A 26959-nucleotide genomic window follows, 5' to 3' on the forward strand; every position below is an offset into this window, starting at 1 on the left:
CTGATCACCTTAGCCTCTGAAGACCTGATCTACTACAAGCCTACGACCTACGACCCAGACCACGACCCCAGTGTACTGTTACTACGTGTCAATCCCCAGCTTCTGTTAGCAGACCCTACTGTCGGATAGCTGACCGTAACACAGCCATACTATGTCGCGGACGTTCCCGATGAGTCGCTGGTGCACACCGACTACTCCAAAGATCCGGATACTTGGATGGTGCCTATGAAAGAGCACAAGCCCACCAAGGTGGTTGAGATCCCTGGTTCATGGAACGTGGACGACTGGCGTACGTCTCATCCTCTTTCGCTCTTCCAAATTCCTGCTAACCTACGCTCACAGCGCCAATGAACTACACCAGACGTCCTGGGACACATGGATTTGTCAACCCACGCGACATCGAGGTTCAGTGGAAGGATCAATTTGACTTCTTCTACAGAGAGTATGACGCCTTCGTGTTCTGTGTCAGCTGTCACCCGCAGGTTAGCGGAAAGTCGAACGTCATGTTGATGCACGAGCGATTCATTGAGTATTTGAAGACGAAGGAAGGCGTTGAGTTCGTTACCATGGCCCAAGTTTGCGACGAGTTCAAGGCAGGAACGTTGCCAGGAGTAACCATTCAAGCCGGTGTTAGTTCTAGTGACTAGAGGTATCTTTCTCAATCGGAGATCTCAAATTCCTTCAGCAACTCGATGTAATCTTTGCCACGATGAAACCGTGTCAGCAGTCGTTCAATGTCGTGGACTTCAATAGCCCATCCAGTTCAGATTGAATCATTCAAGCCAGCACAGGCTGACTGCTCCACTACGATCCTGTAGAATGACATGACAGATATGAAGCTTGAGTTTGTAGTTACGACGCAATCCCCCGGCCCGCAAAAGACTACGGCAAAGTTCACCCTGTTCGCGGGCACAATTCTGGAAACACTACATGGGCTTTTTGGGACCGCATTGCTCCGCTATTAAGTACTGCGACTTTGGTTGGTACTTGAAGACTCAGTCTCGCCATTGCGGAGCTTGTTCAACCGCTTACGTGAAACTAAAGAGTGGCTATTATACAGAGACAATGATTTGAGATGATAGCGATTGTTTGTAGCCGCCCGACCCGAAGGGTGGCCGACTAGACTACAGCCTGACTGCTCTACTCGCTACAAAATCAAAATCCAATCTCAATCTGCTCCTCAATCTCTGTTCTTCGACCGATTGAAATGACGCCCTTCCTCTCCGTCAGATTGTACACTACGTTGAAAATTGTGTTAGAGTCGTTGTTTCCAAACTGCTTCCGATTGATGGATGCCGGAAAGTTCTGTTCATCTTTGAACAACTCTAGCAAAGTATCGAAGCCAGCCTCCTTGCCAACTTCGGGGGTAGCAAGTTCTTGCATGCGGGCGGTACGTTTCGGTGAGTCTTCCGGCCAATCCCACGCTTTCGATCTTGTTCAATGCCTCTCTCTTTGACTTGGACTCGAGAATCATACGAAGGGCAAAATGGATAGGCATGCGTTCCGGGTCAACGCCTTTGGCACGGATGCCGTTGAGCAAGCATCCAACACCATGCTCGTTGAAGCCAATCTTCCCAATAATTCCGGCTTCGGTGATCATTTGGAAAGCAGGCAGATCCATATCCGGTACGCCTCGTGGCTTAACACGCAGAATGATTATATTGGGCTTCTGCTTGCTCTTCCAGTCCCAGTTCTGTGAGAGAAAGGTCGATCCGCCGGGGGTCTTCCAGCCTAAAGTGGTGCATCCGTCCACTGCGGCATCAACCGCGGCGATCGCCATGGGCCGTCTCGAGTTCTCCTCAAAAAGCCCAAAAGCGATCTCACTTCGTATGTTCAGAGCAACGACATCGAGAATGTCTACTCCGGCACCCTCTGCAATTCCCTCCATTTCTTCGTAGTAGCGGGGAAACTTGGCTTTGAGATGAGGCACGAACTCCAGCGTTCGCTCCCGCACAGTGGACCATTCCAGATCATTGAAAGCTTTGAACAACACACGGTAGAAGTCAATGGACCCAGCAACTTGTGCTGCAGCCTGTTGCCCAACTGCCAGGCCAATCTGCGTGTGCATTAAGATTAACCACTTGAAAACCCCCGAAGTAATCAGGGGAAACACTCACCTCGTGATGATTTCCAGTGACGGTGATATCGAGCATTTTGACTTTGCTAATTTGGTATGTATTCTAGTCTGCTGGTGATGTGCGCTCCCAACTCAACGGATGATTCGATCGCTGCTGGTCTGTCTTCAGATTGCGGGGTCTTCTTGGATGTCTAATACGCTCCTCGAGGTGGCGAACCGGGCGGGTTAACTCGAAACCTTCAATTCTGTGCTACTGATACTCTGATGCGCACGCCGACTTGATAGCGGCCCGTCTCCGACTGCCCCCGGCTAATCGCATCCTGGGTGGTGGCATGAGCGATGTGATGTGAGGAGATACGGGAAGATAGCGCGCGCTCTAATCCGACACAGAAGTGGAGAACCCGAACTTCACCGCAAGGCCCCAGACAGTCAAGGAGACAGCCACATGACTGAGCAGGCCATCAACTTTTAATTATTGAAGTCATTCCTGGAAACCCATTCGGGAAACCGTTCACCGAAACGATTTCGAGTAACAACCACCAATTTTTGTCCACCAATCCTTTGCCATGTTTCTCTTGACGAAGCTTCGGGAAATCGTGTGGGGTAAGCCTGCAGCGACCAGTGCTGAACGGCGACTTCTCGTCAAGCTTGACACCGTCATCTTGTCCTTTTGTTGTCTCATGGTAAGACGTGCCTCGCGTACAATCTTCAAAGATCCAAAAATGACTGATAGGAGCTACTAGTATTGGGTCAACTATCTCGATCGTATGAACCTGAATAATGCCTATGTAAGCGGGATGCGAGAGGACCTTGACTTCCAAGGTAACCAACTAAACGTTATCAACACAAGTAAGCAGTATACTGAGTTCTCCCGTCTCGTTGACAATGATTGTGGCTAATGATCGCAGTCTTTTACGGAGGCTATGTGCTAGGACAGATCCCCAACAACCTTGCGTTGCAAAAGCTGCCACCTCGCCTGTACTTTCCCGCCTGCATGATCGCTTGGGGTCTTTTGACACTTGGAACGGGTCTTGTTCACCGCCCATGGCAGATTATGATCTTGCGATTCTTCCAGGCGGTATTCGAATCATCAACTTTTGTTGGGTGTCATTACATTCTCGGCAGTTGGTATCGGGAGGACGAACTCGGCAAGAGAACAGCCATCTTCACTAGCAGCGGTCTGGCTGGAACCATGTTCTCTGGATTCTTGCAAGGGGGTATCCACAAGAGTCTTGGTAAGACTTTCATCATATATTTCTAGCAGAGTACTAAGGTATACGCTACAGATGGTGTTCGCGGTCTGCCTGGATGGCGGTGGCTATTCACCATCGACTTCTGCATAACGTTGCCTGTTGCACTGTATGGCTTCGTCGCGTTTCCGGACACCCCGACGTCTATCCGCGCCTGGTGGCTTACTGATGAAGAGAAGAGACTCGCCGTCGATCGCCTCCCCGAAGTCAAGAAAAATAGGGGTACTCTGGGTTGGAGTTTGGTATCTCGCATCCTGAAGACGTGGCACTGGCTGGGCTTTGTCTTGCTATGGATCTTCGCCAGCAACACGGAAATGTTCTCCACAAACGCCATCATGAATCTTTGGCTCTCCTCGACCGGCGACTACAGCGTGGAGCAGGTCAATTACATCCCGACCGGCGTTGCTGGAGTCGGCATTGCTGCTACGCTGTTCCTTGGCTGGTACTCAGACTTCACTAAGCGCTACTGGCACGTTGGGATCATCCTTTCTTCCACAGCCATTGTTTCGGGGGCCATCATGTTGCAACCTCCCACGAGAGGAGCAAAGTTCTTTGCCCTGTTTCTCAATGGCTGTCAGTATGCTAGCCAGACCGTGCTATTTGCCTGGGCGAATGCCGTCACTCGCGAGGACGACGCTAAACGTGCTGTAATTCTCGCAGCGATGAACACTTTTGCGATTGCTGTTTACATGTTCTGGTCGCTTATCTTCTACAGCGCCACTCAGGGGCCATACTGGATGGAGGGAAGCATTGCCATGATGTGCATGGGGGCGTCCCTCTTTGTGACGACACTTGGTGTCTGGTACTTGACAAGACGAGAGAGCAAGACGTTGGAAGTAATCGAGGCTTCACCGGCATCCGTCGTTTCCAATGACGAGAAGGCTATTGACGTCGCTGCGGGAGATATGAAGGCTTTGGGAAAGTAACCGAAGGTGAATAAGATTTGATAATTTCTTGGAGCTTTCTCGTATGCTTTAAAACTTCTGCGATTGCGGAATCTACCCGCATAACTCGATAGAACTTCGCTTGTTCAATTCACTTTGCTTGTCTTATTCCCGGTCTAATTGTCGCCTATCAAGATAGGGTTGTATCCGAGGTCGAAGCGTCCGGTACTGATAACATTACCCCGGGTATCAGTAGCCCCTCCCTTGGCATCCTTGTGCCAGATTTGAGGAGGGCGAGCAGTGGCTGATGTCCGTATCTACATGACCATATATTGATTCCACGTGGCCCAATCCTCGATCTGCATCCGAAGTGCTATCTTATGTTTGGTCACATTTTCGCAACCCACTGCGGGACTTGAACAAAAGTCAATTTTAAAACATCATGGTCAGAAGCACGCGATCTTCTTACTCTTGCGCGCGATGTTACAAAAGAAAGAAGAAGGCGGGTCCATGTCCATGATCTGATGGTGAAATGTCTCCACAGCAACTAATTCATTGCAAAGTGCGATCGAACTTATCCTTCATGCTCTCAATGTACCAGTGCGAAGGCTCAATGCATTGGTTTTGATAGAGGTTCCGAGACGGAGGTTCCTCGCAGGTGAACAAACCACATATACACACCCGTTTTGTAAGACTCCGCTCACTGACAGCTTCCACCCGACATAGTCTCGTCTCGTATCTTGAAGATGCCGTTGCCCAATTAGAACTCGAAAGAGAGGCACTGGTCACAGGGCAAGCAGCTTCGATTTCAAATCTCGCACTCATGCGACCGCAACAGACTGGCACAAGCCCTGTTCTGGATAACCCGAATACGTCGACTGCCAATTTCACTGCTGCGTATGAGTTGGCCGCCAATGCAGCGCGAGAAAGCGAGCCCTTGGTATCGATGAAAGAAGATCATCAGCATAAACTACCGTATTCTCGGGTATTCTTCCTCGGCGCAGAGCTTCCTTTTCCACTAGCATTTCAAGAACAACGCTCAGTCAACATTCCAACCCATGACGGAAATTCGTTTACTCGGTTGCCAGAAGAAGTTGCGAATCAGCTTATGATTGTATATGTCGACCGTATTCTACCTCACTACCCGTTGTTCTCAAGGCAGGAAATGCTCGAAATATTCCAGCGCTTGAAAGAATCCAGTAACGATCAGGCGGAGGTCAAATCAGAGGAAAATTTCACAATATGTATGGTCATGGCTATTGCAACACTTACCTCAAAGGCTAGAGACTACCGAAAACTGGTCTCAGTAGCGGAGTCGCTGAGGCGTGATGCTTTCGCACGTTTGGACTGGGAACAGAGCTTGACTGGAGCTACGACCACAACGATCCAGCAACTCTTGCTGATTGCTCAGTACGGCTTTCTCTTTCCTGGTTCTACAAACCTCTGGCAGGTAGTCGGAGATGCGGCGCGAGTTGCTCTGGGTCTCGGTTTGCACCAAGACACCACGTCAGAATGCGGCATGACTGAACAGATCCTTGATTATCGGAAGAGGCTGTACTGGACAGTAAGTCTTCTTTCTTGGCTGATTGAATGCGAATAACTCTTTCTTAGCTTTACAGCATTGAGAGATCAATTGCAATCACATCTCACCGGCCTTTAGCTGTGGCAGGGGACCAGATTCATCTCCCGTTTCCCTCTTCCGAGCATGATCCAGATTGCAACGGGTCACTAATATTGCACACTTCAGACGAGTCACACGACCAGCCTTTAGCTCCCCATTCTAAATTGGGGTTCAATGATACCCTCAAGTTCCTAAGACTCCAATCGGAAATTTGTTCTGTCAATATCGGAATGCGTCCAATCTCTAATAGCAACATCTCATACGAGGATTGGCTAGTTGACGTCGAGAGACGAGTCCGGGAGATCAAAGCCGGAGTGGTTTCTACCAGTATGTGCAACTCTATGGAGTGGCACACGATGCTTATCCTCCATATGCCCTGTGCGCGCAAACCCAACCCAGCTGAGGCGTCTGTTCTCAAATACTTCAGAGCTGCTGTGTGCACTGTGAGGGGATATTGGGAGCTCATCATCTCCAATGATCTGGACGATCCATGGCACGCGACTCATCGTTGCTACGAAGCTGGAAATCTGATTTTATATGCTTTGTGGCACTATCGTTCTCTTATCCGACGAAACTACACAATCGCGCAAATCTTTGAGGTTGTGCACCAGATATCCAGCATATTCGTACGTAGAGCCCCCATGTCCTCTGGCAGAGCCCAAATACTGAGCCAAGTAGATACTCCTTGCCAAGCAATGGCCGGCAGCCCAACAATGTGGTACCCTGTTCGACCGATTAAGAAAGGGACCTTTAAGCTTCTTCAGAGACGACAACTCTTCGCACTCGAGTCTGGGGGTCGAAGCCAGACAGCTAAAGGAACTGGTGTTCAGAGAGAATGCAGACGTTCTTTATGCCCGCGAGCAGCCGGTAGATACGTCAGCTCATCCGACATTAGACGCGATGTTCCCCGATTTTGGAGCCGACTCCCTCTCATTTGAGAACGGCGCCGACATTCTTGAGTTTTTTAATTTGTTTGACGATTCAAATATCGAGGGCTTTGATGCTACAGCGATTGACCTAGAGGATACCCAACTAGAAGTCAGTCAACAGCCGGCGCCCTCTATAAAGCCTACTTCCATGTTATCAGAACAAATACCGGCAAGCATGGTTGACAAAGCTCAACTTAGGAATGCAATGGAGAAATTACCGATATGTTCTCACTGTAAGCGGAGAAGGATCAAGTGCGACACAGACATCCCGGCATGTCGAAATTGCACAAAGCTTCGCAAGGACTGTTGTTACTGGGATAATGCACTGGGTGAAGAGACTTCGCGGAAGTACGGACATGCTTCCCACGAAAGAATAATAGAGACGAATGGCTAATATAAACACAGACATCTTCACGCCCTTATTCAACACGCGGAACGGCTCATCAACGAGACTGAGGAGCTATCACGCTCTCCTGAATCTGGCAACGTTCCCCCAGATGATCCAATGGTGCAGAACAACGCGCAAACTAGCTGTTCACAGAGCTCCTCTCTGTCGAGTATTCTGTTTCAGAACCCTTCAGGCGCAAAGAACTCATGTGATACGGTCTTCTTTGGCGCCACAAGCTCATATGTTCGCCTAGCAAACGTCATCCAAGGGTCTGTTTCCTTGCCTGCGGCTGGTGATGCAACGACGTCTACGCCTCAAGTAGCAAGATTATTTGAATCTCTTTGCAGCTCACTCACTGTCGACACCACAGGCACAATGCCACTCTCTGAGGCGCAGAATCTAACCTCAATTTATTACCGGTCCATCGAAATTACCTATCCAATCCTCGGCCAAGAACTCATCTCTCAAACCCTCGATCAAGTCTACAATGGTAGCTCCGCGACGACGGAGTATGAGAACCTGGCGCAGACTCGTCTACACTTCATGCTCGCTATTTCCTTGGCGCTGCTGAGCCCTGTGGATCAAAGGCTGCAGATGTTTGCAGATGCGTACTTCAGCAAAGCCATGTCTTGTGGTACTTCCAGCGATCTGTTCATTCATCCTACCAACCAGTCACTGCAAACGACGCTGCTTCTGTGCATTTACGCATGGTTCTGTCCAAGTGCCATTGATCTTTGGAGGGTACTGGGACATGCCTCGCGGACGTACCTAGACATCATCGAAGTTCACGGGTCGGGCCAGACAGAACCTGGCGATACCGTCATGCTCTATCGCACCCTGTATTCCCTGGAGACACAGCCTGCGATAGCATTTGGCAGGCCGTCTCAGCTCCCAGACGTCAAAACACTTTCGGTTTGCTCGCCGGGCTGGCTATCGACCGCAGCAGGGAACATGGACCTACCATCAATGGTGTACCACCTTGCACGGCTCAAGAGTCGCTTTCACCGAGACATGATTGGCAAGCACGGGACTTCATCCGGACATAATCTCAGCGTGTCAAGAACGACTGACTGCTCCTGGATGTCATGTTATATTCATGAAATTCGCATTTGGATCGACAAATGGAACACACAAGTTGACGCCCTTTTCATCGGATCCTTCGCACCTCATGACGATGCCGGCCTCCAACAATATTTCAGGGCTTGCGGAACATTCCAGCAATGCGAGGCTTTACTACTCGCTAAAGCTGCGGCCGATGGTCACCACCAGAGCTTTGTATCGAATGACGAGGAAATGTTGTCTTGTATAGAACTGCTGCGTGCTGCGGGTAGTCTGCTCGGATCATCGACTCCCGCGTCATCCCAAGCTGATTTCGTCTTCAATCTGACGTGGACTCGGGCACATTCGTTATTCATCGCTGCGGCAATAGTACTACAGCATACGCGCAACGGTATCGATATGGGTCCTGATGTACAGTCTCTGATTTGCGAGAGCATTGAGATGCTCTCTTCGGACCGGATCAGTGGCCGAGGCACAAACGGCTTTGTCAAATGTTTGCAAACTTTGAATGAGTCGATTCAGCCGAGTCCGACAGAATAGTGCTTTGAATGCACCAAAACTACTTCTTCTTGATAACGAGGCAATCCAGCCTACACAGAACTCCAAGTCGATTTCGTCTATTCATGCCCCTCAATCATCATCATTGATAAAAGTCACTTCTCTGGCCGCCCCAAATCTGTCTTTTTTGGACCCAACCCCCATTTCCCAAAGCTTGTTAATAGCCCAAGGTTCGCTTTCTTCTCCTGCATCAACCTTGCCGTACCTGTGATTCATATAGGCGATGAAAAAGACGTAATTTTCGGGGTTTTTCTGTTGGTTTTCACCACTCATCGTCAAGCATTCGATGATGCCATCTGGAACGTCTCAGGTTAGCATAGTGATCAAATATTTATGCAACGCGTAGACGGAGACATGGATTGGGAGTCTACGCACATTTCTCATCGCTGCCCGCAAGGAACTTGTCCCCATGGACGGCGTGGAAGGCCTCGTGGACAAGGGTTGTACTCTTGGGCAAGACATCTTCCAGACGTACGTCCTTTTTCAGCTTGGCGTTTGCATCGCGATAGTTGTCTGGGTTCCTGGTATTGTCGAAGGCGTACGGACAGAGGATGACGGAGGCTATCTCAGGTTTGGTCACAGCTTGGCCGCCCTCAGCTTGAAGTAGCTTGATTGACGCGGTGACACCGAGGTGATCGCCCTGGCAGTAGTTGCGGCCATCCTCCGAGAAGTAGTAGCCGTTCTGGTCCGTGTTCGTGCCGGACCACCACGGTTTGACGTTTGGCTCCTTATCGATTGCTTTTTGGTAAGCGTCCAGCTCTTGGATGGTGATGGTTTTGTCGTCCTTCTTTATCTCTTTGCCCTCATAATCCAGTGCTGGACTCGTACTTGACTGCTCCGTCAGGAAGGTACTATGGCAATGGAGCCAGAACCTTTCTTTGGGGAACTTGAATTCACCGCCGCCCGGAAGAACTGTGTCGTGTTCTAAAAGATTCTTGACCTCGGCCATATTCTCTGATCACGACGTCAGCTAGACACGACATGATGGGCCGGGTACTTCCGTGGAAAATTCGGAAGAAGAGCCAAAGCTGGTGTAGAATTCTTACGTCTGATTTTGTTCCAGGTACGATACCTGGTTGGATTTTCCTGTTGGGTGCCAATTGTGTCCTGAATTTCGAATGAAAAGAATGCCAGCATGGCGTAGCGGACTTCAAACCGTCGATCATAGGCGTCCACCGCATCTATAGCGGCAGTGAGGCTGAAAAGTGATTCAGTGAGCCAGTCGTCCAACAAGGGATTCAGACGGGCATCGCAGCCGCCAGTGCTATCTCCCCCTGTTTGAACTGTAAACACATCGGTGATCTCCAGGTCTGCACGCGCAACGTTAATAGATGACAGGAGAAGGAGGATGCCCGCCAACAGGCTCAGCAGAAACGAGTTTGTCGCCATCTCGTGTACGCTCAGAGGTAATTCAACCTTGGTTCTCTCTGGCGTTCCTAGGTCTGATGCGAGAAACAACGAAGTTACGAAGAAGATAAACGGCGGGAGGGCAAACGCATTGGTGGGGTCAATGGCTATGGAATTCGCTCAGGCATACGCAAGCATGACCGGCCTTATTCACGGACTTCTGATAACGCTGGAGCCAGGAACTCACCCTCCATAGACCCGAATGTAACGCGAGAAGTCATCTGAAGGAGGGACTTTTGTATCCGTAGGACGTTGTGATTTAATTTTACGGATTCACAAATCTGCCATGCGTGTCGGGGGCGCAGAAATGGGACTTTTTTTTCGACAGTTCTATACGCTGAGTGTGTGTCTCTGCTGACATATGCAAGTGACGGGCGAATCAATAGGCAATGAAATATCGTGTGAGTGAGGTAACATTGAATAGTTCTCGTGATTAAGCCCTGCAACTGGAAGCCAAGCAAAAGGCACAGCAGATACCTTCCTGTTGCGGTAACACGTATCTTGATCGGCTTACTCTGTTATACCAGGGTGTCTGTGTGCCTTGCATGTCTTAAGATGTAAGCCGTGGAAAAAGAGAAATCCCTCGGGGTGGTCACCGGCTGGAGCCTTGTTTGGCTTAGGTTGCTGACAAGCTCATCATCCCAGGGTGCCAATGCAGGGGGAATGCTTATTCCGCCTTGTCCCGCCTTAGTTTCCGGGGAAAGATCGCTAAGCTTCGCTGCCGCACCTCGATGGTTGAGGTAGCATTGATGCTCGAGATGCAGGTAAAATGGAAGAACGTGACCGGGTTCCCGTCGCTTCATTGGACGGCCCCCACAAGGATTTAATGGCAAGGGTGTAATGCGAAGAATTATTGGAATGGTTCACACAAAAGACGGGAGGCACGGGAAGGGCGCAGCACCAAGAGTACTAATTCGCTATCTATCTGCAGGATCCAGGGTTCCCCGAGGGACCCCGGTCTCTATGTACAAGCTCCAGCCTTACGCTCCCGAAGCCACAATCTTGATGATGATGCCGTCGGTGACATAGCCGGCAGGGTAGGTCGAGCCCGAGTAAGTCGGGTTGGCGGTGTTGACGAGCACCCCGAGCGACCCGCCGTCGGTGCCGCACCCAAGCAGGGAGGCAGCAATCTGGGCCTCGCTGGCACCGACGCCGCCGTCGATGGTGGTGGCGATGTCAGCAAAGAGCACGCTCGAGTTGACGGTGTTGTTGATGTGCTTGGCGAAGGCCTGCGCGGTGCCGTGGGCGTAGACGAGCCACTCGCCGCAATCGGGCGCGTCGGCAGCCGCCATGTTGAAGAGGCGGCCGGTCCTGATCTGGGCACCGTACGAGCGCAGGTAGGACGCAATAAACTGGACGTCCTCAACGAGGACGTCTTGCGGGATGTTGTCAGGTGCGGTATAACACAGCTGGCTGGGCGTCTCCGTCGCGTAGCAGACGCGCACCGCTGGGTCGATGGGACTGGGGGCTGCCAAGGCCCCGCCGAAGAGGGCCATTGGGACAAGGTTGATGAGGTTGGAGAGCATCTTAAATGTGGAGGATGTCAAGTTTGGCTTTGAGAGAGTTGAGGTATTCTGATTAGGTAGGATGACGAGGAACTTGGGGATGGTGTCACGTCGGTGATGGCAGCTGCTCCGAAGCGAAGTGCGTAAGCCAACTTATAATCACCTAGGTCTTCGGTATGCAACGTATCATCACACTTGGAGGCGGGGGATATCAAAATACAGTATGGTCTCACAATCTCCAGCTTCATGTCTTCGAGTTCAGGCAGACGATAGGTTCGCGTTGATGCATGTGTTCATCCGAGGCCGAGTTGGTACTTTTGTCCAATGAAGCATAACTTGCAGTCAGGAACAAAAATATTCGCCATCCGCATCAGCCGGTCAGTTGCCCGCCGCTGCGCCGTACCAATGCAGCATACGGGAAACTGCATGGTAGAGTTCACTGACCACATGCACATACTGTTACTTCCAAAGATGACTGCATCATCCCCTGCTCTAGGATTCCTGCAACCCGTCTCGGTCTAATAAGGTTGTATCGATGTAATATGAATGCTTAGCCCTACTTCAACGGCCTTGCTTGTGGAGACTATCAATCCCGGGTTTTACCAAAGTCCTTGCAATAGATCTGCCCAGGCTGACAGCGGCTGTGGTGTCAACTCAATATCTACAATGGCCAAGATCCTGAAAGAACATATCATTCAACCACTCAACAGCACGGGTGGGTCACTGAATAGCCCCCAAATACGACTGTGAAGAAGTGATTCATGCAGGAGTCGCTAGTCTAACTCAAGCCTCACGATCCGGCTTCCTCCCAAGCCTAAAAGGTACTAGACATAGGATGGTTACTCCGAAGCGAGGCTGCAGCCTGGAGATTGACCTTCATCTCATCAGCTGAGACGCGATAGTGTCTGTCCGAATACCGCGAGGCATACCGGACTCTTGGCAAGTACTGGATAGGCAGCTGCGCGAGGGACTTGTGTCTCGCACAACCGGGTCTCCGCGTTCCTTCATGGGACTTGCCACTTGACGTGGTGTTATTCATGTTCGCATGTCTTCTGGTGAAATTCGAATTGCCTTCCCCCAAGAGTCACATCCTTCCTGTCTTTCTCTCAGTCGCCTCGCACCTCTTCGTATGCCTCATTGACACACTGCTCTTCGGGCTGAGATGGTAGAGCACCATGGCGGCATTACTTGCTCTTTTCTTGACTTTGCTGGCCGCCCAAGGGAGCCTCGTGTTATCAGCCATAACGTTTCGCGGACAAAACACTACTTTGCCTTCTAATGGGACCAATCTTGATCATGGTCCACGGGTATGCCGTGGCTCTTCTTCGTGCTTGAGATGGGCAACGCTAACAAGTTGCTTCATAGCCGGCGCCGGCGTATATGGTTGACAACCAGCACAACTACTACAAGACCGCGCCAGACAAGGGCAGACAGAATGGCCCAGTATGGGCCTACTCGGGCAGCCTGAACACATACCTGGCCAACCTCCAGAGCGGCGTCGTGCTCCGCGGCGGCTACGACGGCGCGGGATCTAACAGCACCATCAAGCGAACAAGATTCAAGGCGCCCCCCAAAAAGCGGCAGTCATCCGACTTTTGGCTGTCTAGTTTAGGACCATTGGGAACAGTAAGCTGAATGCGATCCGTCTTAACGTGTGTCTCTCCAACTGACTGTGAACAACAGCAACCATTTGCTGGCGGAGACGGCTACCAGTTCTTCCGCAACGTTGTTGACGACTTTGGCGCCGACAACTCAGGAGAGTCGGACGCAACTGAGGCGCTAAACGCGGCCTCAGCCAGCTGGAACAAAGACTCCGTCGGCGGCGACCGGACGCGATGCGGTGAGAAATGCGGAAACACATTCTCGCAGGGCGCTATCGTCTATTTCCCGGGAGGTACCTATAAGATCTGTACGCCCGTCATCCAATATTACTACACGCAGTTCGTTGGCGACCCCAACGACATGCCCATCATCAAAGGCTGCGACGACTTCCAGGGAATCGCCCTGTTCGACGTAGATCCTTACATTCCCGGCGCCTCGGGCCAGCAGTGGTACATCAACCAGAATCAGTTCTTTCGTCAGATCCGCAACTTCCGCTTCGACCTGACCGACATGCCCGACTCGACAGCGGAGAATGACCAGGACCTCGTGCCAACGGGTATCCATTGGCAGGTGTCCCAGGCCACTTCGCTACAGAACCTGGTGTTCGACATGCCCACCACGAGCTCGACCACCGCTGTTGGCATCTTCACGGAGAATGGCAGTGGCGGGTTCGTGTCTGACCTTGAGTTCAACGGCGGCAACATCGGCTGGCGAGCAGGGTCTCAGCAGTACACGGCGCGTAACCTCGTCTTCAACCAGTGCAATACTGCCGTGCAAATGGTCTGGGACTGGGGTTGGAACTGGCATCAGATCACCATCAACGGCGGATCTATCGGTTTCAATATCTCAGGGGTTGGTGGTGATAGCGGCCAGGGTATAGGCAGCGTGTCTATTGTCGATTCCACCATCAGCGACGTGGATATTGGCGTCCTGACCAACAGCTTATCCACGTCGCCCAACATTGTCCTTGACAACACCAAATTCAATAACGTGGCCAACTCCGTCAGGAGTACAGGCGGAAACAACTTGTTGTCTGGAAATTCTGACTTATGGGCCACGGGCAAGCGATACAATGGCTCCGAGGGCTCGACTGAGACTGGCGCGTTCTCCGCTCCTGGAAGGGGCAAGGGCCTGGATGATTCCAGCGGCTTGCTCTACGTGCGTTCAAGGCCCCAGTACGAGAAGACCGGCGCCGGCTCTTTTCTGGTGGCGACTACGGATGGTGGATGCAAGAACGATGCCACCGGCGATCAAGCCTCTTGCATCAACAACTTCCTCCGCAAGGCCGCGGACAACCGTCAGATCGCCTACTTCCCAGCAGGAGTCTACACGGTTGGATCCACGGTGAACATCCCCACCGGCTCCGTCGTTCAGGGTTCTCTGTGGTCGCAGATCCTGGGTTCGGGCTTCTACTTCAGTGACATACAGAACCCCAAAGTCATGGTTCAGGTCGGCAACAAGGGCGACGTGGGCACCATGGAGATCACCGAGATGCTCTTCTCGGTGCGCGGGGCCACGGCCGGTGCAATCCTGATGGAGTGGAACGTCGCAGCCGTGGAGCAGGGCGCGGCGGCCATGTGGGATTCGCACTTCCGCGTCGGCGGCGCGCTGGGCACCGATCTCGATCTGAGCAAATGCCCCAAGTTCAGCATCAAGGCCGAGTGCGTCGCTGCCTCGCTCATGTTCCGCGTCACTTCCCAGGCCAACGGGTACTTCGAGAACGTGTGGGCGTGGGTGGGGGACCATGATAACGACAAGTCCATCTACAACCAGCCCGACTCAAGCTCGACGCAGATCACCGTCTTTGGGGCCCGCGGCATGCTCATCGAGTCCAAGGGCCCGTCGTGGTTCTACGGCGGCGGCTCGGAGCACTCAGTCCTCTACAATTATCTTCTCAGCGGTGCCGAGAGCGTGTACATGGGTCACATCCAGACTGAGTCGCCGTATTACCAACCCAACCCTGGCCCTCCTACTCCTTTCCATGCGGCCCCACGCGCTGGTTTCCCCAATGATCCGGACTTCAGCAAGTGTGAGATCGCGCCGAACGTTTGGGATGACCGGTGTAACTACGCCTGGGGCTTGCAAATCATTGACTCGAAAGACGTCTTGATCCACGCGGCTGGACTGTACAGCTTTTTCAACGAGTACTATCAGGACTGCATTCCTACTCACAACTGCCAGGACCGGATCTTGGAGGTTAAGGGCTCGACCGGCGTCGTCATTTACAACCTATTCACAGTAGCAACCATCAACATAGCCAGTGGCATCGATAACACCAACGTCCCCCAGGAAGACAACCAGCGAGGGTTTACAACCGAGGTCAGCGTATGGGTGCCGCTTCCAGGGTCTGATAGCGTCGACATTGTGTGGGTTGGAACTGAAGTATGGGCCTCTCCCACAGTGAGTTGCCCGGTCGCGTCCCGATCCTGCATGCTGGTCATTCCTACGAAGTCGTTAGGTTCAACAACGACCATCAGTCCCGGCGACTATGTCACGTCGCTGGAGCATGGAGGGTTCTCAAGCACTGCCATTGGCGGTATTGCCACCACCATCTTCGTCACTTCCACTACTACTGTGACCGTCTCGGTACCAGCAATTACCACCGACGGCATGCCCTTCTCCAACGTGAACGTAACATCGTCGGGAGCAATGCCCATCACCATATATCCTAGCATAAGCGTCCCTGATGCTACCGTCACATTACCGGATGGAGAGGGCGGCTCTACCACTCGTGTGGTTCCCCTTCCACCTTGGCCCCTTATTAATGGAGGTCCGTCGACCGGGTATACAAATCCAGGCACCTTACCTCCGCCCAGCGGCTCAGGTCTCCCCTCCAGCACGACGTACTACACTCCCCTCAGCAGCACAATCACGGTGCCCGGCGCTACAGTCACGACAGTGACGTTTCCGGGCTCGACTGGAGTCATCACCATTGACTGTCCCCGTTCCACGGCCATCGCTTTCAAAACACCGGAAGTCGTCGTGGCGACGACGTGTACCGAGAATTTAGACTTGACTCTGAACTTTGCGTGCCCGACAACTCGCATCCTGACCTTCCTCGGACCCGCCACGGCTGTAGCTAGCGTTGACTGCTCCCTCGTCACATCCTGGAAGACCGGGTCTCCCACCACCACCGATGGACCGCTGCCACTCTTCACGGAGTGGCCACGCTACGGATCAATCATCCCCTCGGAAGAGGAGGTCGATGATCCCAAGCCTGATGATGACAGCGTTCTTGTGCCCTGCACCGCCTGGTTCTTCTTCTTCTGTATCTCTTGGAATGAGGTCAGCGTCCGATCCTGGCGCTGGATTCTGCCGCCGGGCATCTACGGCCCCATGCCACCGCCCATTGATATCATCCACCCGCCTCCCGGTATTAATATCATCGGAAACTTGCCCAACTGGCCGAAAATCACCATTGGATACGATCATCAGCTCACCACCGAATCGGAGCCCGAGTGCGAGACGCAGAAGGCCGAGGCCTGTACCATCACGAACTACGTTTCGGCCGGCAGCACCACGTCGTCAACAACGCGGTGCGAAACCATCACCGGCTGCTCCATCAGTGTCTCGGACTCGACAACCGAGGTGTTTGGCACTCAGACTCCCGCTCCGGTCGGCACTTTCTACGGAGAAAACTGGGCGACCACCGATCTTGGAGAAGCCTTCACCATGTCCGCACTCTCGTCCCTCGCGGCGGAAATAGCCCGCAACAGAGCAACCGCAGGTGGTTCTACTCTCTCCTTTACCCCGGGACCCACCGCGGGGCCGACCTGTGGCGGCGCGAGCACGGCGTGCGGCGGTACCATCTGCTCTGGCTACTGGTGCAACCCCAACCCAACAAGCGCGCCGCCCGGGTATCAGGACCCGAAGGACCCCAGTTCCGGCGGCTACTCGGCGCCAACAACGACGATAGGGCCCGGTACGACGACAACGCAGCCGCCTACTACTCCGCCCACGGATGAGACGCCGCTCACTCGGGGGCCCATCAACTGCTTCAACGAAGCTGACTTTCCGGGCCACGCCGATATCCAGTCGGGCGACCAGGATGATTTCTCTACGGCCTTCAGCAATCTGCGCGGTGATATGGGCGATGATGACACGCTCGGGCCGGGCGATGCGGCCATCACGCTGCGCCGTACGGACTCCCACGGCGTCAACTACGATTACACTTGCAGCTGGGTTCCCGGCTGCGTCACTTCGGTCGACAGACAGAGCTTTGGGTTCCCGCTTGGTTCGCCCAGCCTCATTACGGCTTACTTGCTCGTCCGGGAAGATTATACCAAATGTAAGTGGTTTCCCTGAGTAGCTTTACGTGTCTTCCTGTATGTCCTTGGAGAATGGAAGTAAACTAACAGTCCACCCAGGCAATAACGGGGGTGTCGGTGGCACATGTCAGGTTGGATGCCTGTTGTACACCTTCGAGGGCGGCCGAGGGGATGAAGGAACCGATCCATGCGCGGACTTCGACTGCAGAGCCTGCGGGTCGCCGTTCGATGATCCTAAATGTCAGTCGTGCTGCAGGGGTCTTGTCAGCAATATTGTCGCGGGTGGCAATGCCAGTACAAACACCGGCTTCACCATCGTCGATACCCTCAACGGGGCATAAAGCGGTGGTTTATCAGTACTGCATGACCTTCAGTCATAGAATTCCTAATATTCTGCTGTATATTACTTAGTTCAAGTCGTTCTCTTAGTGGTAATTGCTTACGGATCACATCGTCTACTCGTTGGGATGACGGCTCTTGTAGGCCATGTATTGACTTTCCATCGGCTTTGCGTACTGTGATGTGATAATTAAGCGATGTCTTATACATGTTGTTTAATGCTTTGTACATTTCTATGCTCCTCCCTTCTGATAGAAATGCGAACTGCTGTCGATTCGAAACCTTGACCCATAAACTCAATTCGACATGTTATCTTTCTTGGGGTCATTCGCCTCGCGGAACGACATCAGGCGTCCCACTTTCTCTTTTTGAAACTCGGAAAGCTCCCCCGAATCATATTCAGGCTTAGTTGGGGGAGGCATGAACCGGATTCCCCATCGCTCCTGTACCCAGGCGGTCGCCGGGGGCATGACCTGCGCTATAACCCGATCCCACGCCTCTCTCGCCTCCGGGTCAGCCGCCGACGCCGCCTCCGTCTCCGGGGTGGCACCACGGTCCCATGGCCACAGGTGGAAGTGAGAGATGATCGTCCGACCTTGGCCGTCGTCCAGCTTTCCAAACATGTCCTCTACCCAGCGGTCTTCCGAGAGAACCCCGAACCACTCGTGTGAGAACTTAGACAGGAAGCTGCCTGTAGCTACCACGGGCTCGAAGCCGCGGGGCACAAAGTACTGGAATGGTTTGTAGAAATGTTCTTTCCACATGCTAGTCACGTCGTCAACTGTTTGCGGCACCAAAAAGGAAGTCACAACGACCCGGCCCTCCTCTACATTCGAGCTGGGGCTTGAAGTGATGTGCTTAAATACGAGGAAGCGCGATGATGTAGGTGCTGTCGATGAGGAAGCATCGTCCAACGTTATTCTCCTCAGCGCCGAGCCGGACTCGACGGCGACTTGCGACTCGTTGTTGTTCTCGGGGAGGCCCCGCAGGAACTCTGCGCAGGCGGGAGAAGACTGGAAGCTCTCCAGGGCTTCCATAGTAGTCCATTCTGTTTGATGTCACAATACAGCCAAGTCAGTCAAGGGAAGGATGTCATGTAGTTCCGATGTAGATGGTATTCACCAATGATATAGATGGCCTCTTCAGGGTCATCAACCTTTCTCCCCAGAGATGCCATAAAACAACCTTTCACGCCCTTGAGTGGGCCATAATGGCCACCACCAGCTTGGCCTGCCGACCACGTCGGCCACTCCTGCTCCCGCGGGAGATGAAACCGGGTCCAACTTGTCAACCGTACGACACTCTCTTTGGCTAGTTTTTTTGTCTTGGCCATGATGTGAGGGGACTAGATGGCGAGTAGGGCGGTTTTTTCTGGGACGCCGATGGCTTTGAAGAGTGTTTATATCTGAAGTGCCTGGCTGATGACGTTCACCTGACCATTCATCAAGGCAATATGACGCACGGAAAGCGGGGTAACTGGGCAACGTCTTGATTGTTGTCAAATTGTCCGGGTCAGACTCTGACCGTCAGACAGGTACTAGATCCTTCGGCGTTTACGTGATACATCGGAGTTAGTGGGCCCGCGTGACGTGACGTGACAATACTTCTAAGGGGCATTCTCGCGTCAAGCAAGATAAGGATGGAAGAAAATTACAATCACACATGCATTTTATCACTGACAACCTAACAGTTTTTGTCTTTGACTGTTGTCTGCGCCTCACAGTTGCCGCGACTAATAGGATTACATATGTCCTCAGTCGACTTGAACGAAATATCTAACAGGAAGTAACGATTTCCTAGCCTTCGTTCATCTCTATTAAACTTCTAGAGATAGATCTTATTGATTATTATAATTTTAAATCAAGCTGGCTGCAGCAAAGAAGGAGAAGACATTGCAGTAGCTAAGACTTCCGTTGGGGGAGTCTGAGATGACGATCTCCCCCCTGCGTAAGCCCACGGCCACCGGTGTAAGCCGTGCCGTCCCGGGCGGGCGCTAGCCCCGGGCTATTCAGTCAGAAACGTCGCGATTGGTCCCTTCGCTCTTTTAAACATCCCCGCCCCAGCGGAGAAGCCTTCCGGTCGTGTACCCCTTGCAACGTCGTCAGCCCTGTCCCATGCCGATGTTGCCATCGAATGATTAACGACTTTAGTCTCTTGGTTTGTGAGACCTGTCTTGTCATTTGTCAATTGCTGAACTCAGTACTATTCAAAGTTTCCCTTGGCGACTGCCTGGCAGGAATGTGAGGACATGCAATCATCCGCTGGTCAAGTCACACATCCAGGGCTGCTGTTGGATCATTGTATTCAGGTCCAAGTCTTCGAACCCTCGCTGGAGCAAGTATCTCAGTGGCTGGGAATAGAATTGCCTACTATAGTTCACGGCAACGCAATACTGCTTTATTGCCTGTCTCGTACTCGCAATCAAGTATGAACACGAGTGTTGGGAGATTTGTGTTGGTTCGCATGGCTTCGTCAAGTGGTTCACGTCGCACGAATCCTGGCTGTTGTCAGCTTCAACCAGCGACTTGGCATTTCTTCACCGGAACTTCAGGAGAACCAGATCATTGCCTAATGTCAGTATGCACAATCCATTCGTGTTACATCGAGAGACAGTAGTAAGCCAGCTTGTCTTTGCCACTTGGGGCCGTGTTCTTGGCATCAGGTAATGGGAATGTGGAAGCCCGCGTCTTTCAAACCTTTAGAATGCCAAGTAAGGCAGGAGGTACTCCATCCTGAAAAGACTGGTCATAGTTTCATTTCAACCCCTAGACATCAACAGCAGAGTCTCTCGTAGAGCTTGCATCTGAGGCGCAGTTCCTAGCTACATTTAGTAGTGGGCCGCTACGCTTTCTGCCTTAGTGCAGATCCATAGCTCCGCTGAGTCCGAGGAAAAGACTACGGCCCCATGACCCACGACTTAGTCCCTAGATAGTAGGCGAGAAGGACTCCATCTATGCAGCGAAGTCTAGGACATGGTGAGCTACGCCTCGTACCAGACGAGGCTCCCTGCCGCAGCAGGATCTTGTGTCTCGTAATTGTGCGCCCGACATAGAGTTGAGTCCGAGGCAACGAAACAAGATCGCGAAAAGTGTTCCGAAGGATCGCATAGTCTATCCATAGGCTCCACGATTTCTTCCATCTTGTGAAATAATGTAGCATCTCTATAGCCAACCGCGGGAAGAGAATGTACCGGAGGCGTGCATATTTTCATGGAGTATCTCTGAAGACCGAAGATCCAAAAGCTATATAAACCGGCTGCCTATTCACTTCAGAAAGGAATTTCTCTAGACTCAAACAACTCACGATCACATTCCCCTCTAAACACTCCCACATCCTTCAAAACACCATTCTCATCCAAACCATACATCTCAATTCAAAATGCAGTTCTCCGCCATCATCCTCTCCGCCGCCGCCCTGCTTGCCACCGGGACCCACGCGTGGACCAAGGACGCCAACGGCGTCTGGGTTGCCAACAACACGTACTACACCATCCGCGGATGTAGGTTCTCACTTCAGAGCCGTTTTATCAGACCCGAGTCCGTTGAGATGCTAACCCCCGATGTGAAACCAGCTACCGTCCACGAGGCCTGCACCACGATGAACACCGAGAGCGTCCACAACAACGGCGCCTTCTGCGCTTACTGGACCAACGGTGTCGGTGGCCAGTTCAAGGGCAGTAAGTACACACCTCCTCGCCTTTTACCATATTTAGCGGGGTTTCTGCGGATCAGTTGCTGACAACAACGTTCTAGAGTGCAAGCACACTGGCAACTCCGTCCTCTGCGTCTAAGAAGTCGATGCGTGCGCATTCATGATTGGGGCTGAACAGCCTCTTGTGTCTGGGGGTCGTTCGCTTCTTGTCGGTATATTGGGTGAAAAGTAGTGGATTGGTCTTTAGTTTGCACTTTGAATTACGCAGGGCCCTGCTTCTATCAGTCACTCTTTTAGTACATAAAATGAATGGTTTTGCCATCCCCAAGCCCAGTTCCAATCTTCTACAACATCGTAATGGGTCTAAACATAGTACATGGTACTGTGAGGTTTACTACTGCTGTTTCTGAGAATGTTGCTTGCACTTCCCTGTGGTTGGCCACCTCTACTGTTCACGGAATTGGAACAAGGTTGACCAGTGAAAACATCGCTAGGATTAGAGTAGCCGTGCAGCGACATAACCGTAGGCCAGTGAACATTTCGTTCCTCTCCTTCTTCTTCGGCATTTTATTTTCGGTTTATGGTTTCGTATGACAGGTATACCGCTTGAGGGTACACCACTAGTAGAACCTTTCGTACATATTGTTAGCCACAACGCCATGATTGACGAGCTGCTATTCCGAGTATCGATGGCGGTCGTCCTGCGTCAACCGGCAGAATATCGACATGGCAGGCGGTGAGAAACAAAACAGGTCAGCATCTTGGTTGCGATCGGTGCGCCGAGATTGTCGAGAGCGGGCGACATGGGTTCTGCCGAAGACGTAGGTAAAAATGGCAGTCCGCCCGAGCTCGGGCTTGGATCCCGTTTGGCGGAGGTTACGCCGGAAGCGACATGAAGACGGAGGGGGTGGCAGTTGTATCTGCGACGGATGCGACGATCGCGGGCCGGACGGAAATTGGCAGCGGAAGCATAGCGCAGCGGTCGGACGTGACCGGAAGAACACATCCACCACCACTAACCCCTGTCTAGGCGAGGAGGATCTCCCGAGGGTGATGAATCAAAATCCCTTAATTTAGCAGGCTGGGCGAGGCCAGGTCAGCTGCATTAACATTTACCAAGCTCGCTGGGTGAGTGGGTGGGCGAATGAGTAAGGTGCGGTGTGCCGTTCATGGGCATGAGACTTTTGATATTGTCATGCGGAAGGGACTGGTTGGGTCCCTTAGTGCGTGGAATGTGAAACAAACGTCAGGACGTCTGATCTTTCTTAGCTTCTCTGCATCCATCTGCGAACAAGAAAGAAGCAGATTTCGGGACACTTTTTTACTCCGATCGAATCGGCACCTGCGCCGCATCGGTGGCAGACGGTATGTCGTGCAGGGTGGTGCCGCGGGCGGTGGGTAAGCTGCTGGCGTGGGTTTCTGGTGAAATGGCAAAGGGGCTCCAAGGGAACAGTGCATTTGCATGAAGGTCAAAAGTTGGGATTGCCCTGATTTGAGGGTTCAGTCGGACCGGGAGCGGCCTGCTTGCAACCGTCATCGTCCGAGGATAGGATTGGAGCTTTTTTGTTAGTACAGCTAGGCAGGTAGATCTACGGCGGTTGGTTGGGGGGCTTCTGCAGCGCTCAGTCACGGTTATGGTTCGTTGCGCGTTTGCAGAGGGTAAGAAAACAAAGACGCGTAGGCGGTGGGAGGCGGTCTGATTTGATGGACGAGTGAGACACGATGCTGTGATGCTGTTTGACTGTGTTGCGACTGGACTAATTTGATTGACCGGGCCGGACGGGGATCTCTCATGGGGAGGAAGGCTGAGGCTGCGGTGCTGTGCATGTCGCATGGCAGGACAAGAGGGGTCCTCTCAAGTTACAAGCCTTGCAGGTCCACCGCAGTCTCCATGATCGCCAGCGGGTGTAGCTTTGGAGAGGCAGAAAATGTTGACGTGTTGGGGGCAGGAGGGGAGGATTCGAGGTGGTTGAAAGAGTGAATAGTGAAGCTGCAGGCGCCTTGCGGCGGGAAGCAAATGACGAAGGAGGGGCTCTGGGCTTTGCGGCTTCCTTCCCCCAGGTGTCTGGTCGGCTGTCTTAACAGAATAACATGGGGAAGAACATATAAATGTGTTAAGGACACTGGAATGGGGAAGGAGCGGGTGCGGCGGTACGTATCGTTTGCATATGCAGCAGGTAGGTGCCTTACTGCAGGAAGCAGCCTGCAGGCAAAAGAGTCACAGTGTGTTGTTGCTCGCCGCTGCTGCAGACGATCCAAAAAAAAGGCACCGCCCCCACTTCCAGCAGCGCTCCCACCGCTCTCACTGGCTCGCGGACGACTTACATAATCCAAGAGTCCAGTTGCCCGTGGTAGCAGGCCTTGCCCGATCGGGACTGGCGCACTGCCACGACAAGGGGCGACAGGGGGCAACCCGCAACAGCAACGCACTGCACCACCACACACACCACGCACACACGCCTGACCGACATCAACATTGACCCATTCCTTTCCTGTCCCAGCCATGCCCAATCCCACCACTCCTTAGTCGGTCCTGCGTCCAGTAGTCAGTCAGTCTAGTAGTCCCGTCCAGTCCGTCGCAGTCCCTGACTTGTTTTTGTCGAAGTCAACATCGACAACTGCATTTCACTACCGACGACGACGACAACACGACGACCAACGAACGACCAGCGACGACAATCCACCGGTAAGTCAGGTAAGTCCAGTCGCAGCAGCAGCCTTGAGATTCGCCCACCGCAATACATCCGAAGGCGGCGCATCGAACACACACACACAACCAACCATCATCGACGCCAGCCACCGCGACTATCGACACACACCGACGACACCTGCATTCTATTCTGCTGCTCCTCTTCTTCGGCCATCGTCCTTTTTCTCTGCCTTGTTCCGACGACCCAGCCGACCAGCCACCACAACAAACCACAGAGTCAGTCGGTACGTCCGCACTTCCGACCGCACGTCGTTTTCGCTGCGACCGCGTCCCTCAATCTGCGCAATCAACACCAAGCTAACGACGACCGCACAGCACGCATTTTACGACTCTTACGATCATTCTACACAACATTACAATTTCCCTTTGTATATCTTCAACCGCTACCGTTTGCGACCGCATACTTTCCCCGCGCCTTGCACGACCTGCGACAAAAACACACAAAACCCAAAACACCACCATCGCCGAGCTTCACATGCAATCCGTCTGATCACCGAGGCGACGACGTCACAGTAGCGACAGATAGCAACCATGGCAGAGCCACCTTCATCTCCGCCCAGCGAGGCGACCAGCGCCGAGGACGCCTTGGCCTGGTACAAGGCCCAGTACGAGGTGCTCGAGGGAGAACTCGCCGAGTTCCGGGAATCCAGCAAGGAGCTGGAGCAAGAGTTGGAGAAGGACATTGAGGCTGCCGAGAAGAGGGAACGCGGCCTGCAGGAGAAGGCTGAGAGCCTCAAGTTCGAGGTTGAGGAGTGGAAGGTGAGATTTCTCCCGCCTGCAGCATCTAGGGATGGATGCGATTGCGACGGCCAGCGCTAACGAGGTCCGATTTGCAGACGAAATACAAGCAAGCCAAGACGGAAGCAAACTCGGCTCAAAACACGCTAGAGAAGGAGATTACCACACTGCGCGATACCAACAGGACCATGCAGCTAAAGCTGCGCGACATTGAGGTCGCCAATGACGATTTCGAGCGACAGGCGCGAAACACGACGTCGTCCCTCGAGGACCTTGAATCAAAATATAACGTTGCGATCGAGCGTGCAGTCATGATGGAGGAGGAAATCAAGCTGGGCGAGCAAGAGCGAGAGACCCTGCGCATCGAGGCGCAACGTCTGCGTGAGGAGCTTGCCGATCTCAAGATCGAAGCCGAGCTGCTCCAAGACAAGCTCAAGAAGCAAGAGGCACGCCACCTGTCCCACATTTCCACCGACCTCTCCGTCATGTCGTCGCCTACATTCGACAAGAACACGGAGCACTCTCCCAACTCGACAGCGAGCTCCCCCATGGTCACAACCCCACCAGACTCGGAGGCTCTGCCCGCCGCAAAGGCCGAGCTCATGGAACCGCCCTCGCCTCCAATGTCCGACGTCTCCGCATCCGTACCCAGACGGACAGTTACCAGGACACCCGCATCGACGACGCGCAAAGTCTCCCGCCTGCCGTCCGTCGAGCACAGCGTCACCCCGAAGCCCCGATCCTTCACTGCCTCCGTCACGAGCAGCCGACCTACCGGCGGCCGTGTCTCCGGTGCCAGCACGACCACCCGCACTCCTGCCACTCGCACGGCGCCCCGCTCAACCTCTCAGCGCATGCCTACAACCAACTCGCTCAGCCACATCCGATCACTCACCGCGCAGATGCAACGCCTGGAAGCTCGTGTCCACAATGCTCGATCAAAGCTTCCCGCACCCGTCACCACGCCGCCCCGCGCTTCGCCCCGATCTTCAGTCAATGGAGTCCACAGTGTGCCTTCGACGGTTACGATCCGCTCTCGCAAGCGCCCAACGGGCTCCACCGCCTCTTCAGTGCGGGGCGACGAAACGCCATCCAACTTCTCTGCCAGCACAACATCAAAGCATGTGCCCCGCCTTAGTACGTCGGGTGTCAGCAGGTTGTCGTTCGGTCCCCTGCCCAACCGGAATCCCAACGCCGGCCACGATGAGTCAATCTCTCGACCGAGTTCGCGGGCCAGCACATCATACGCCCGGCCGTCAAGTCGCACCGATATGGCACCTCCTCGCCCTATTAGCCGTACCAGCATGTCAGGTACTAGGACACCTCTGGGACGCCCCCGGAGCTCCCTGGGAGACTCTTTGAGGAGCAGCGTTCGCGGACACGGAAGGTCAATTAGTGTGAGCCACCACCGCATGGAAATGCCCGAAGACGACGAGGACGAATACCGCACACCCAGCAGGCGAGGCACATATTCCCGCCTCGAGGCCGACAGCTCCGTCAGTGGAATCCCCATGCCGACGAGCGGCATTCCGATGCCAAGCAGCCGACGCCAGAGCGGAGGTAGTGTATCCGGCAGGCGAAGCTCCATGGGCCTGAGGAGTTCGAGAATCGGACCCCAGGACCTGGTGGAGGAGGAGACGTACTGAAGTTGAAAGCGTTGCTTAAACATCTCGAGGCGAAGCAGAATTGATACCACAGGAGGCGGAACTCGTGTTTTTGATTACTACTACTACCTTTAGAGTCGTGCATCATAGCATGGCGGGGAAACGGTGCGAGCACAGCGATGGCGCACAAACATTACCATTATTCTATCCTTTTCGAATGGAAGACCGACGAAGAGAAGAAAGTCGTCTTCAGTTTACAAACCACTTTTCCTTTGTCGAAACCAAACCAAACCATTCTTGTTTATGATGATTACGGGGGCCGGGGTCCGGCGTGGATATATGCATTAGGGCGTTGGTATGATTATGAGT

The 26959-nt window shown here is 53.1% G+C and overlaps 9 protein-coding genes across 9 annotated transcripts; 5 read left to right on the forward strand and 4 right to left on the reverse strand.

Moving 5' to 3' along the window:
- Window positions 1-216: 216 nt before the first annotated feature.
- Window positions 217-647, forward strand: COL26b_012530 (uncharacterized protein; the record flags this gene model as incomplete). Its single annotated transcript, XM_053185173.1, has 2 exons — window positions 217-289; window positions 343-647. 2 exons carry the CDS (start codon window positions 217-219, stop codon window positions 645-647), a joined length of 378 nt encoding a protein of 125 aa, XP_053030859.1.
- Window positions 648-1155: 508 nt separating this feature from the next.
- On the reverse strand, window positions 1156-2153 carry COL26b_012531 (uncharacterized protein; the record flags this gene model as incomplete). Its single annotated transcript, XM_053185174.1, has 3 exons — window positions 1156-1305; window positions 1424-2056; window positions 2118-2153. The coding sequence occupies 3 exons, from the start codon at window positions 2151-2153 to the stop codon at window positions 1156-1158; spliced, it is 819 nt and encodes a 272-aa protein (XP_053030860.1).
- A 1116-nt stretch (window positions 2154-3269) lies between these two features.
- On the forward strand, window positions 3270-4253 carry COL26b_012532 (uncharacterized protein; the record flags this gene model as incomplete). The annotated part of the gene is made up of 2 exons (XM_053185175.1): window positions 3270-3312; window positions 3364-4253. The coding sequence occupies 2 exons, from the start codon at window positions 3270-3272 to the stop codon at window positions 4251-4253; spliced, it is 933 nt and encodes a 310-aa protein (XP_053030861.1).
- Window positions 4254-9133: 4880 nt separating this feature from the next.
- Window positions 9134-9715, reverse strand: COL26b_012533 (uncharacterized protein; the record flags this gene model as incomplete). The annotated part of the gene is made up of 1 exon (XM_053185176.1): window positions 9134-9715. The coding sequence occupies one exon, from the start codon at window positions 9713-9715 to the stop codon at window positions 9134-9136; it is 582 nt and encodes a 193-aa protein (XP_053030862.1).
- A 1438-nt stretch (window positions 9716-11153) lies between these two features.
- COL26b_012534 (uncharacterized protein) lies at window positions 11154-11699 on the reverse strand (the record flags this gene model as incomplete). Its single annotated transcript, XM_053185177.1, has 1 exon — window positions 11154-11699. One exon carries the CDS (start codon window positions 11697-11699, stop codon window positions 11154-11156), a length of 546 nt encoding a protein of 181 aa, XP_053030863.1.
- Window positions 11700-13058: 1359 nt separating this feature from the next.
- COL26b_012535 (uncharacterized protein) lies at window positions 13059-17889 on the forward strand (the record flags this gene model as incomplete). Its single annotated transcript, XM_053185178.1, has 3 exons — window positions 13059-13304; window positions 13362-17568; window positions 17648-17889. The coding sequence occupies 3 exons, from the start codon at window positions 13059-13061 to the stop codon at window positions 17887-17889; spliced, it is 4695 nt and encodes a 1564-aa protein (XP_053030864.1).
- Window positions 17890-18183: 294 nt separating this feature from the next.
- Window positions 18184-19220, reverse strand: COL26b_012536 (uncharacterized protein; the record flags this gene model as incomplete). The annotated part of the gene is made up of 2 exons (XM_053185179.1): window positions 18184-18935; window positions 19010-19220. The coding sequence occupies 2 exons, from the start codon at window positions 19218-19220 to the stop codon at window positions 18184-18186; spliced, it is 963 nt and encodes a 320-aa protein (XP_053030865.1).
- A 2045-nt stretch (window positions 19221-21265) lies between these two features.
- COL26b_012537 (uncharacterized protein) lies at window positions 21266-21677 on the forward strand (the record flags this gene model as incomplete). Its single annotated transcript, XM_053185180.1, has 3 exons — window positions 21266-21386; window positions 21459-21563; window positions 21640-21677. The coding sequence occupies 3 exons, from the start codon at window positions 21266-21268 to the stop codon at window positions 21675-21677; spliced, it is 264 nt and encodes an 87-aa protein (XP_053030866.1).
- Window positions 21678-24779: 3102 nt separating this feature from the next.
- Window positions 24780-26632, forward strand: COL26b_012538 (uncharacterized protein; the record flags this gene model as incomplete). Its single annotated transcript, XM_053185181.1, has 2 exons — window positions 24780-25007; window positions 25085-26632. The coding sequence occupies 2 exons, from the start codon at window positions 24780-24782 to the stop codon at window positions 26630-26632; spliced, it is 1776 nt and encodes a 591-aa protein (XP_053030867.1).
- Between the last annotated feature and the right edge of the window lie 327 nt (window positions 26633-26959).

Source organism: Colletotrichum chrysophilum (assembly GCF_026319265.1).
Source record: "Colletotrichum chrysophilum strain AFK26 chromosome Unknown scaffold_180, whole genome shotgun sequence".
NCBI classification, from domain to species: domain Eukaryota; kingdom Fungi; phylum Ascomycota; class Sordariomycetes; order Glomerellales; family Glomerellaceae; genus Colletotrichum; species Colletotrichum chrysophilum.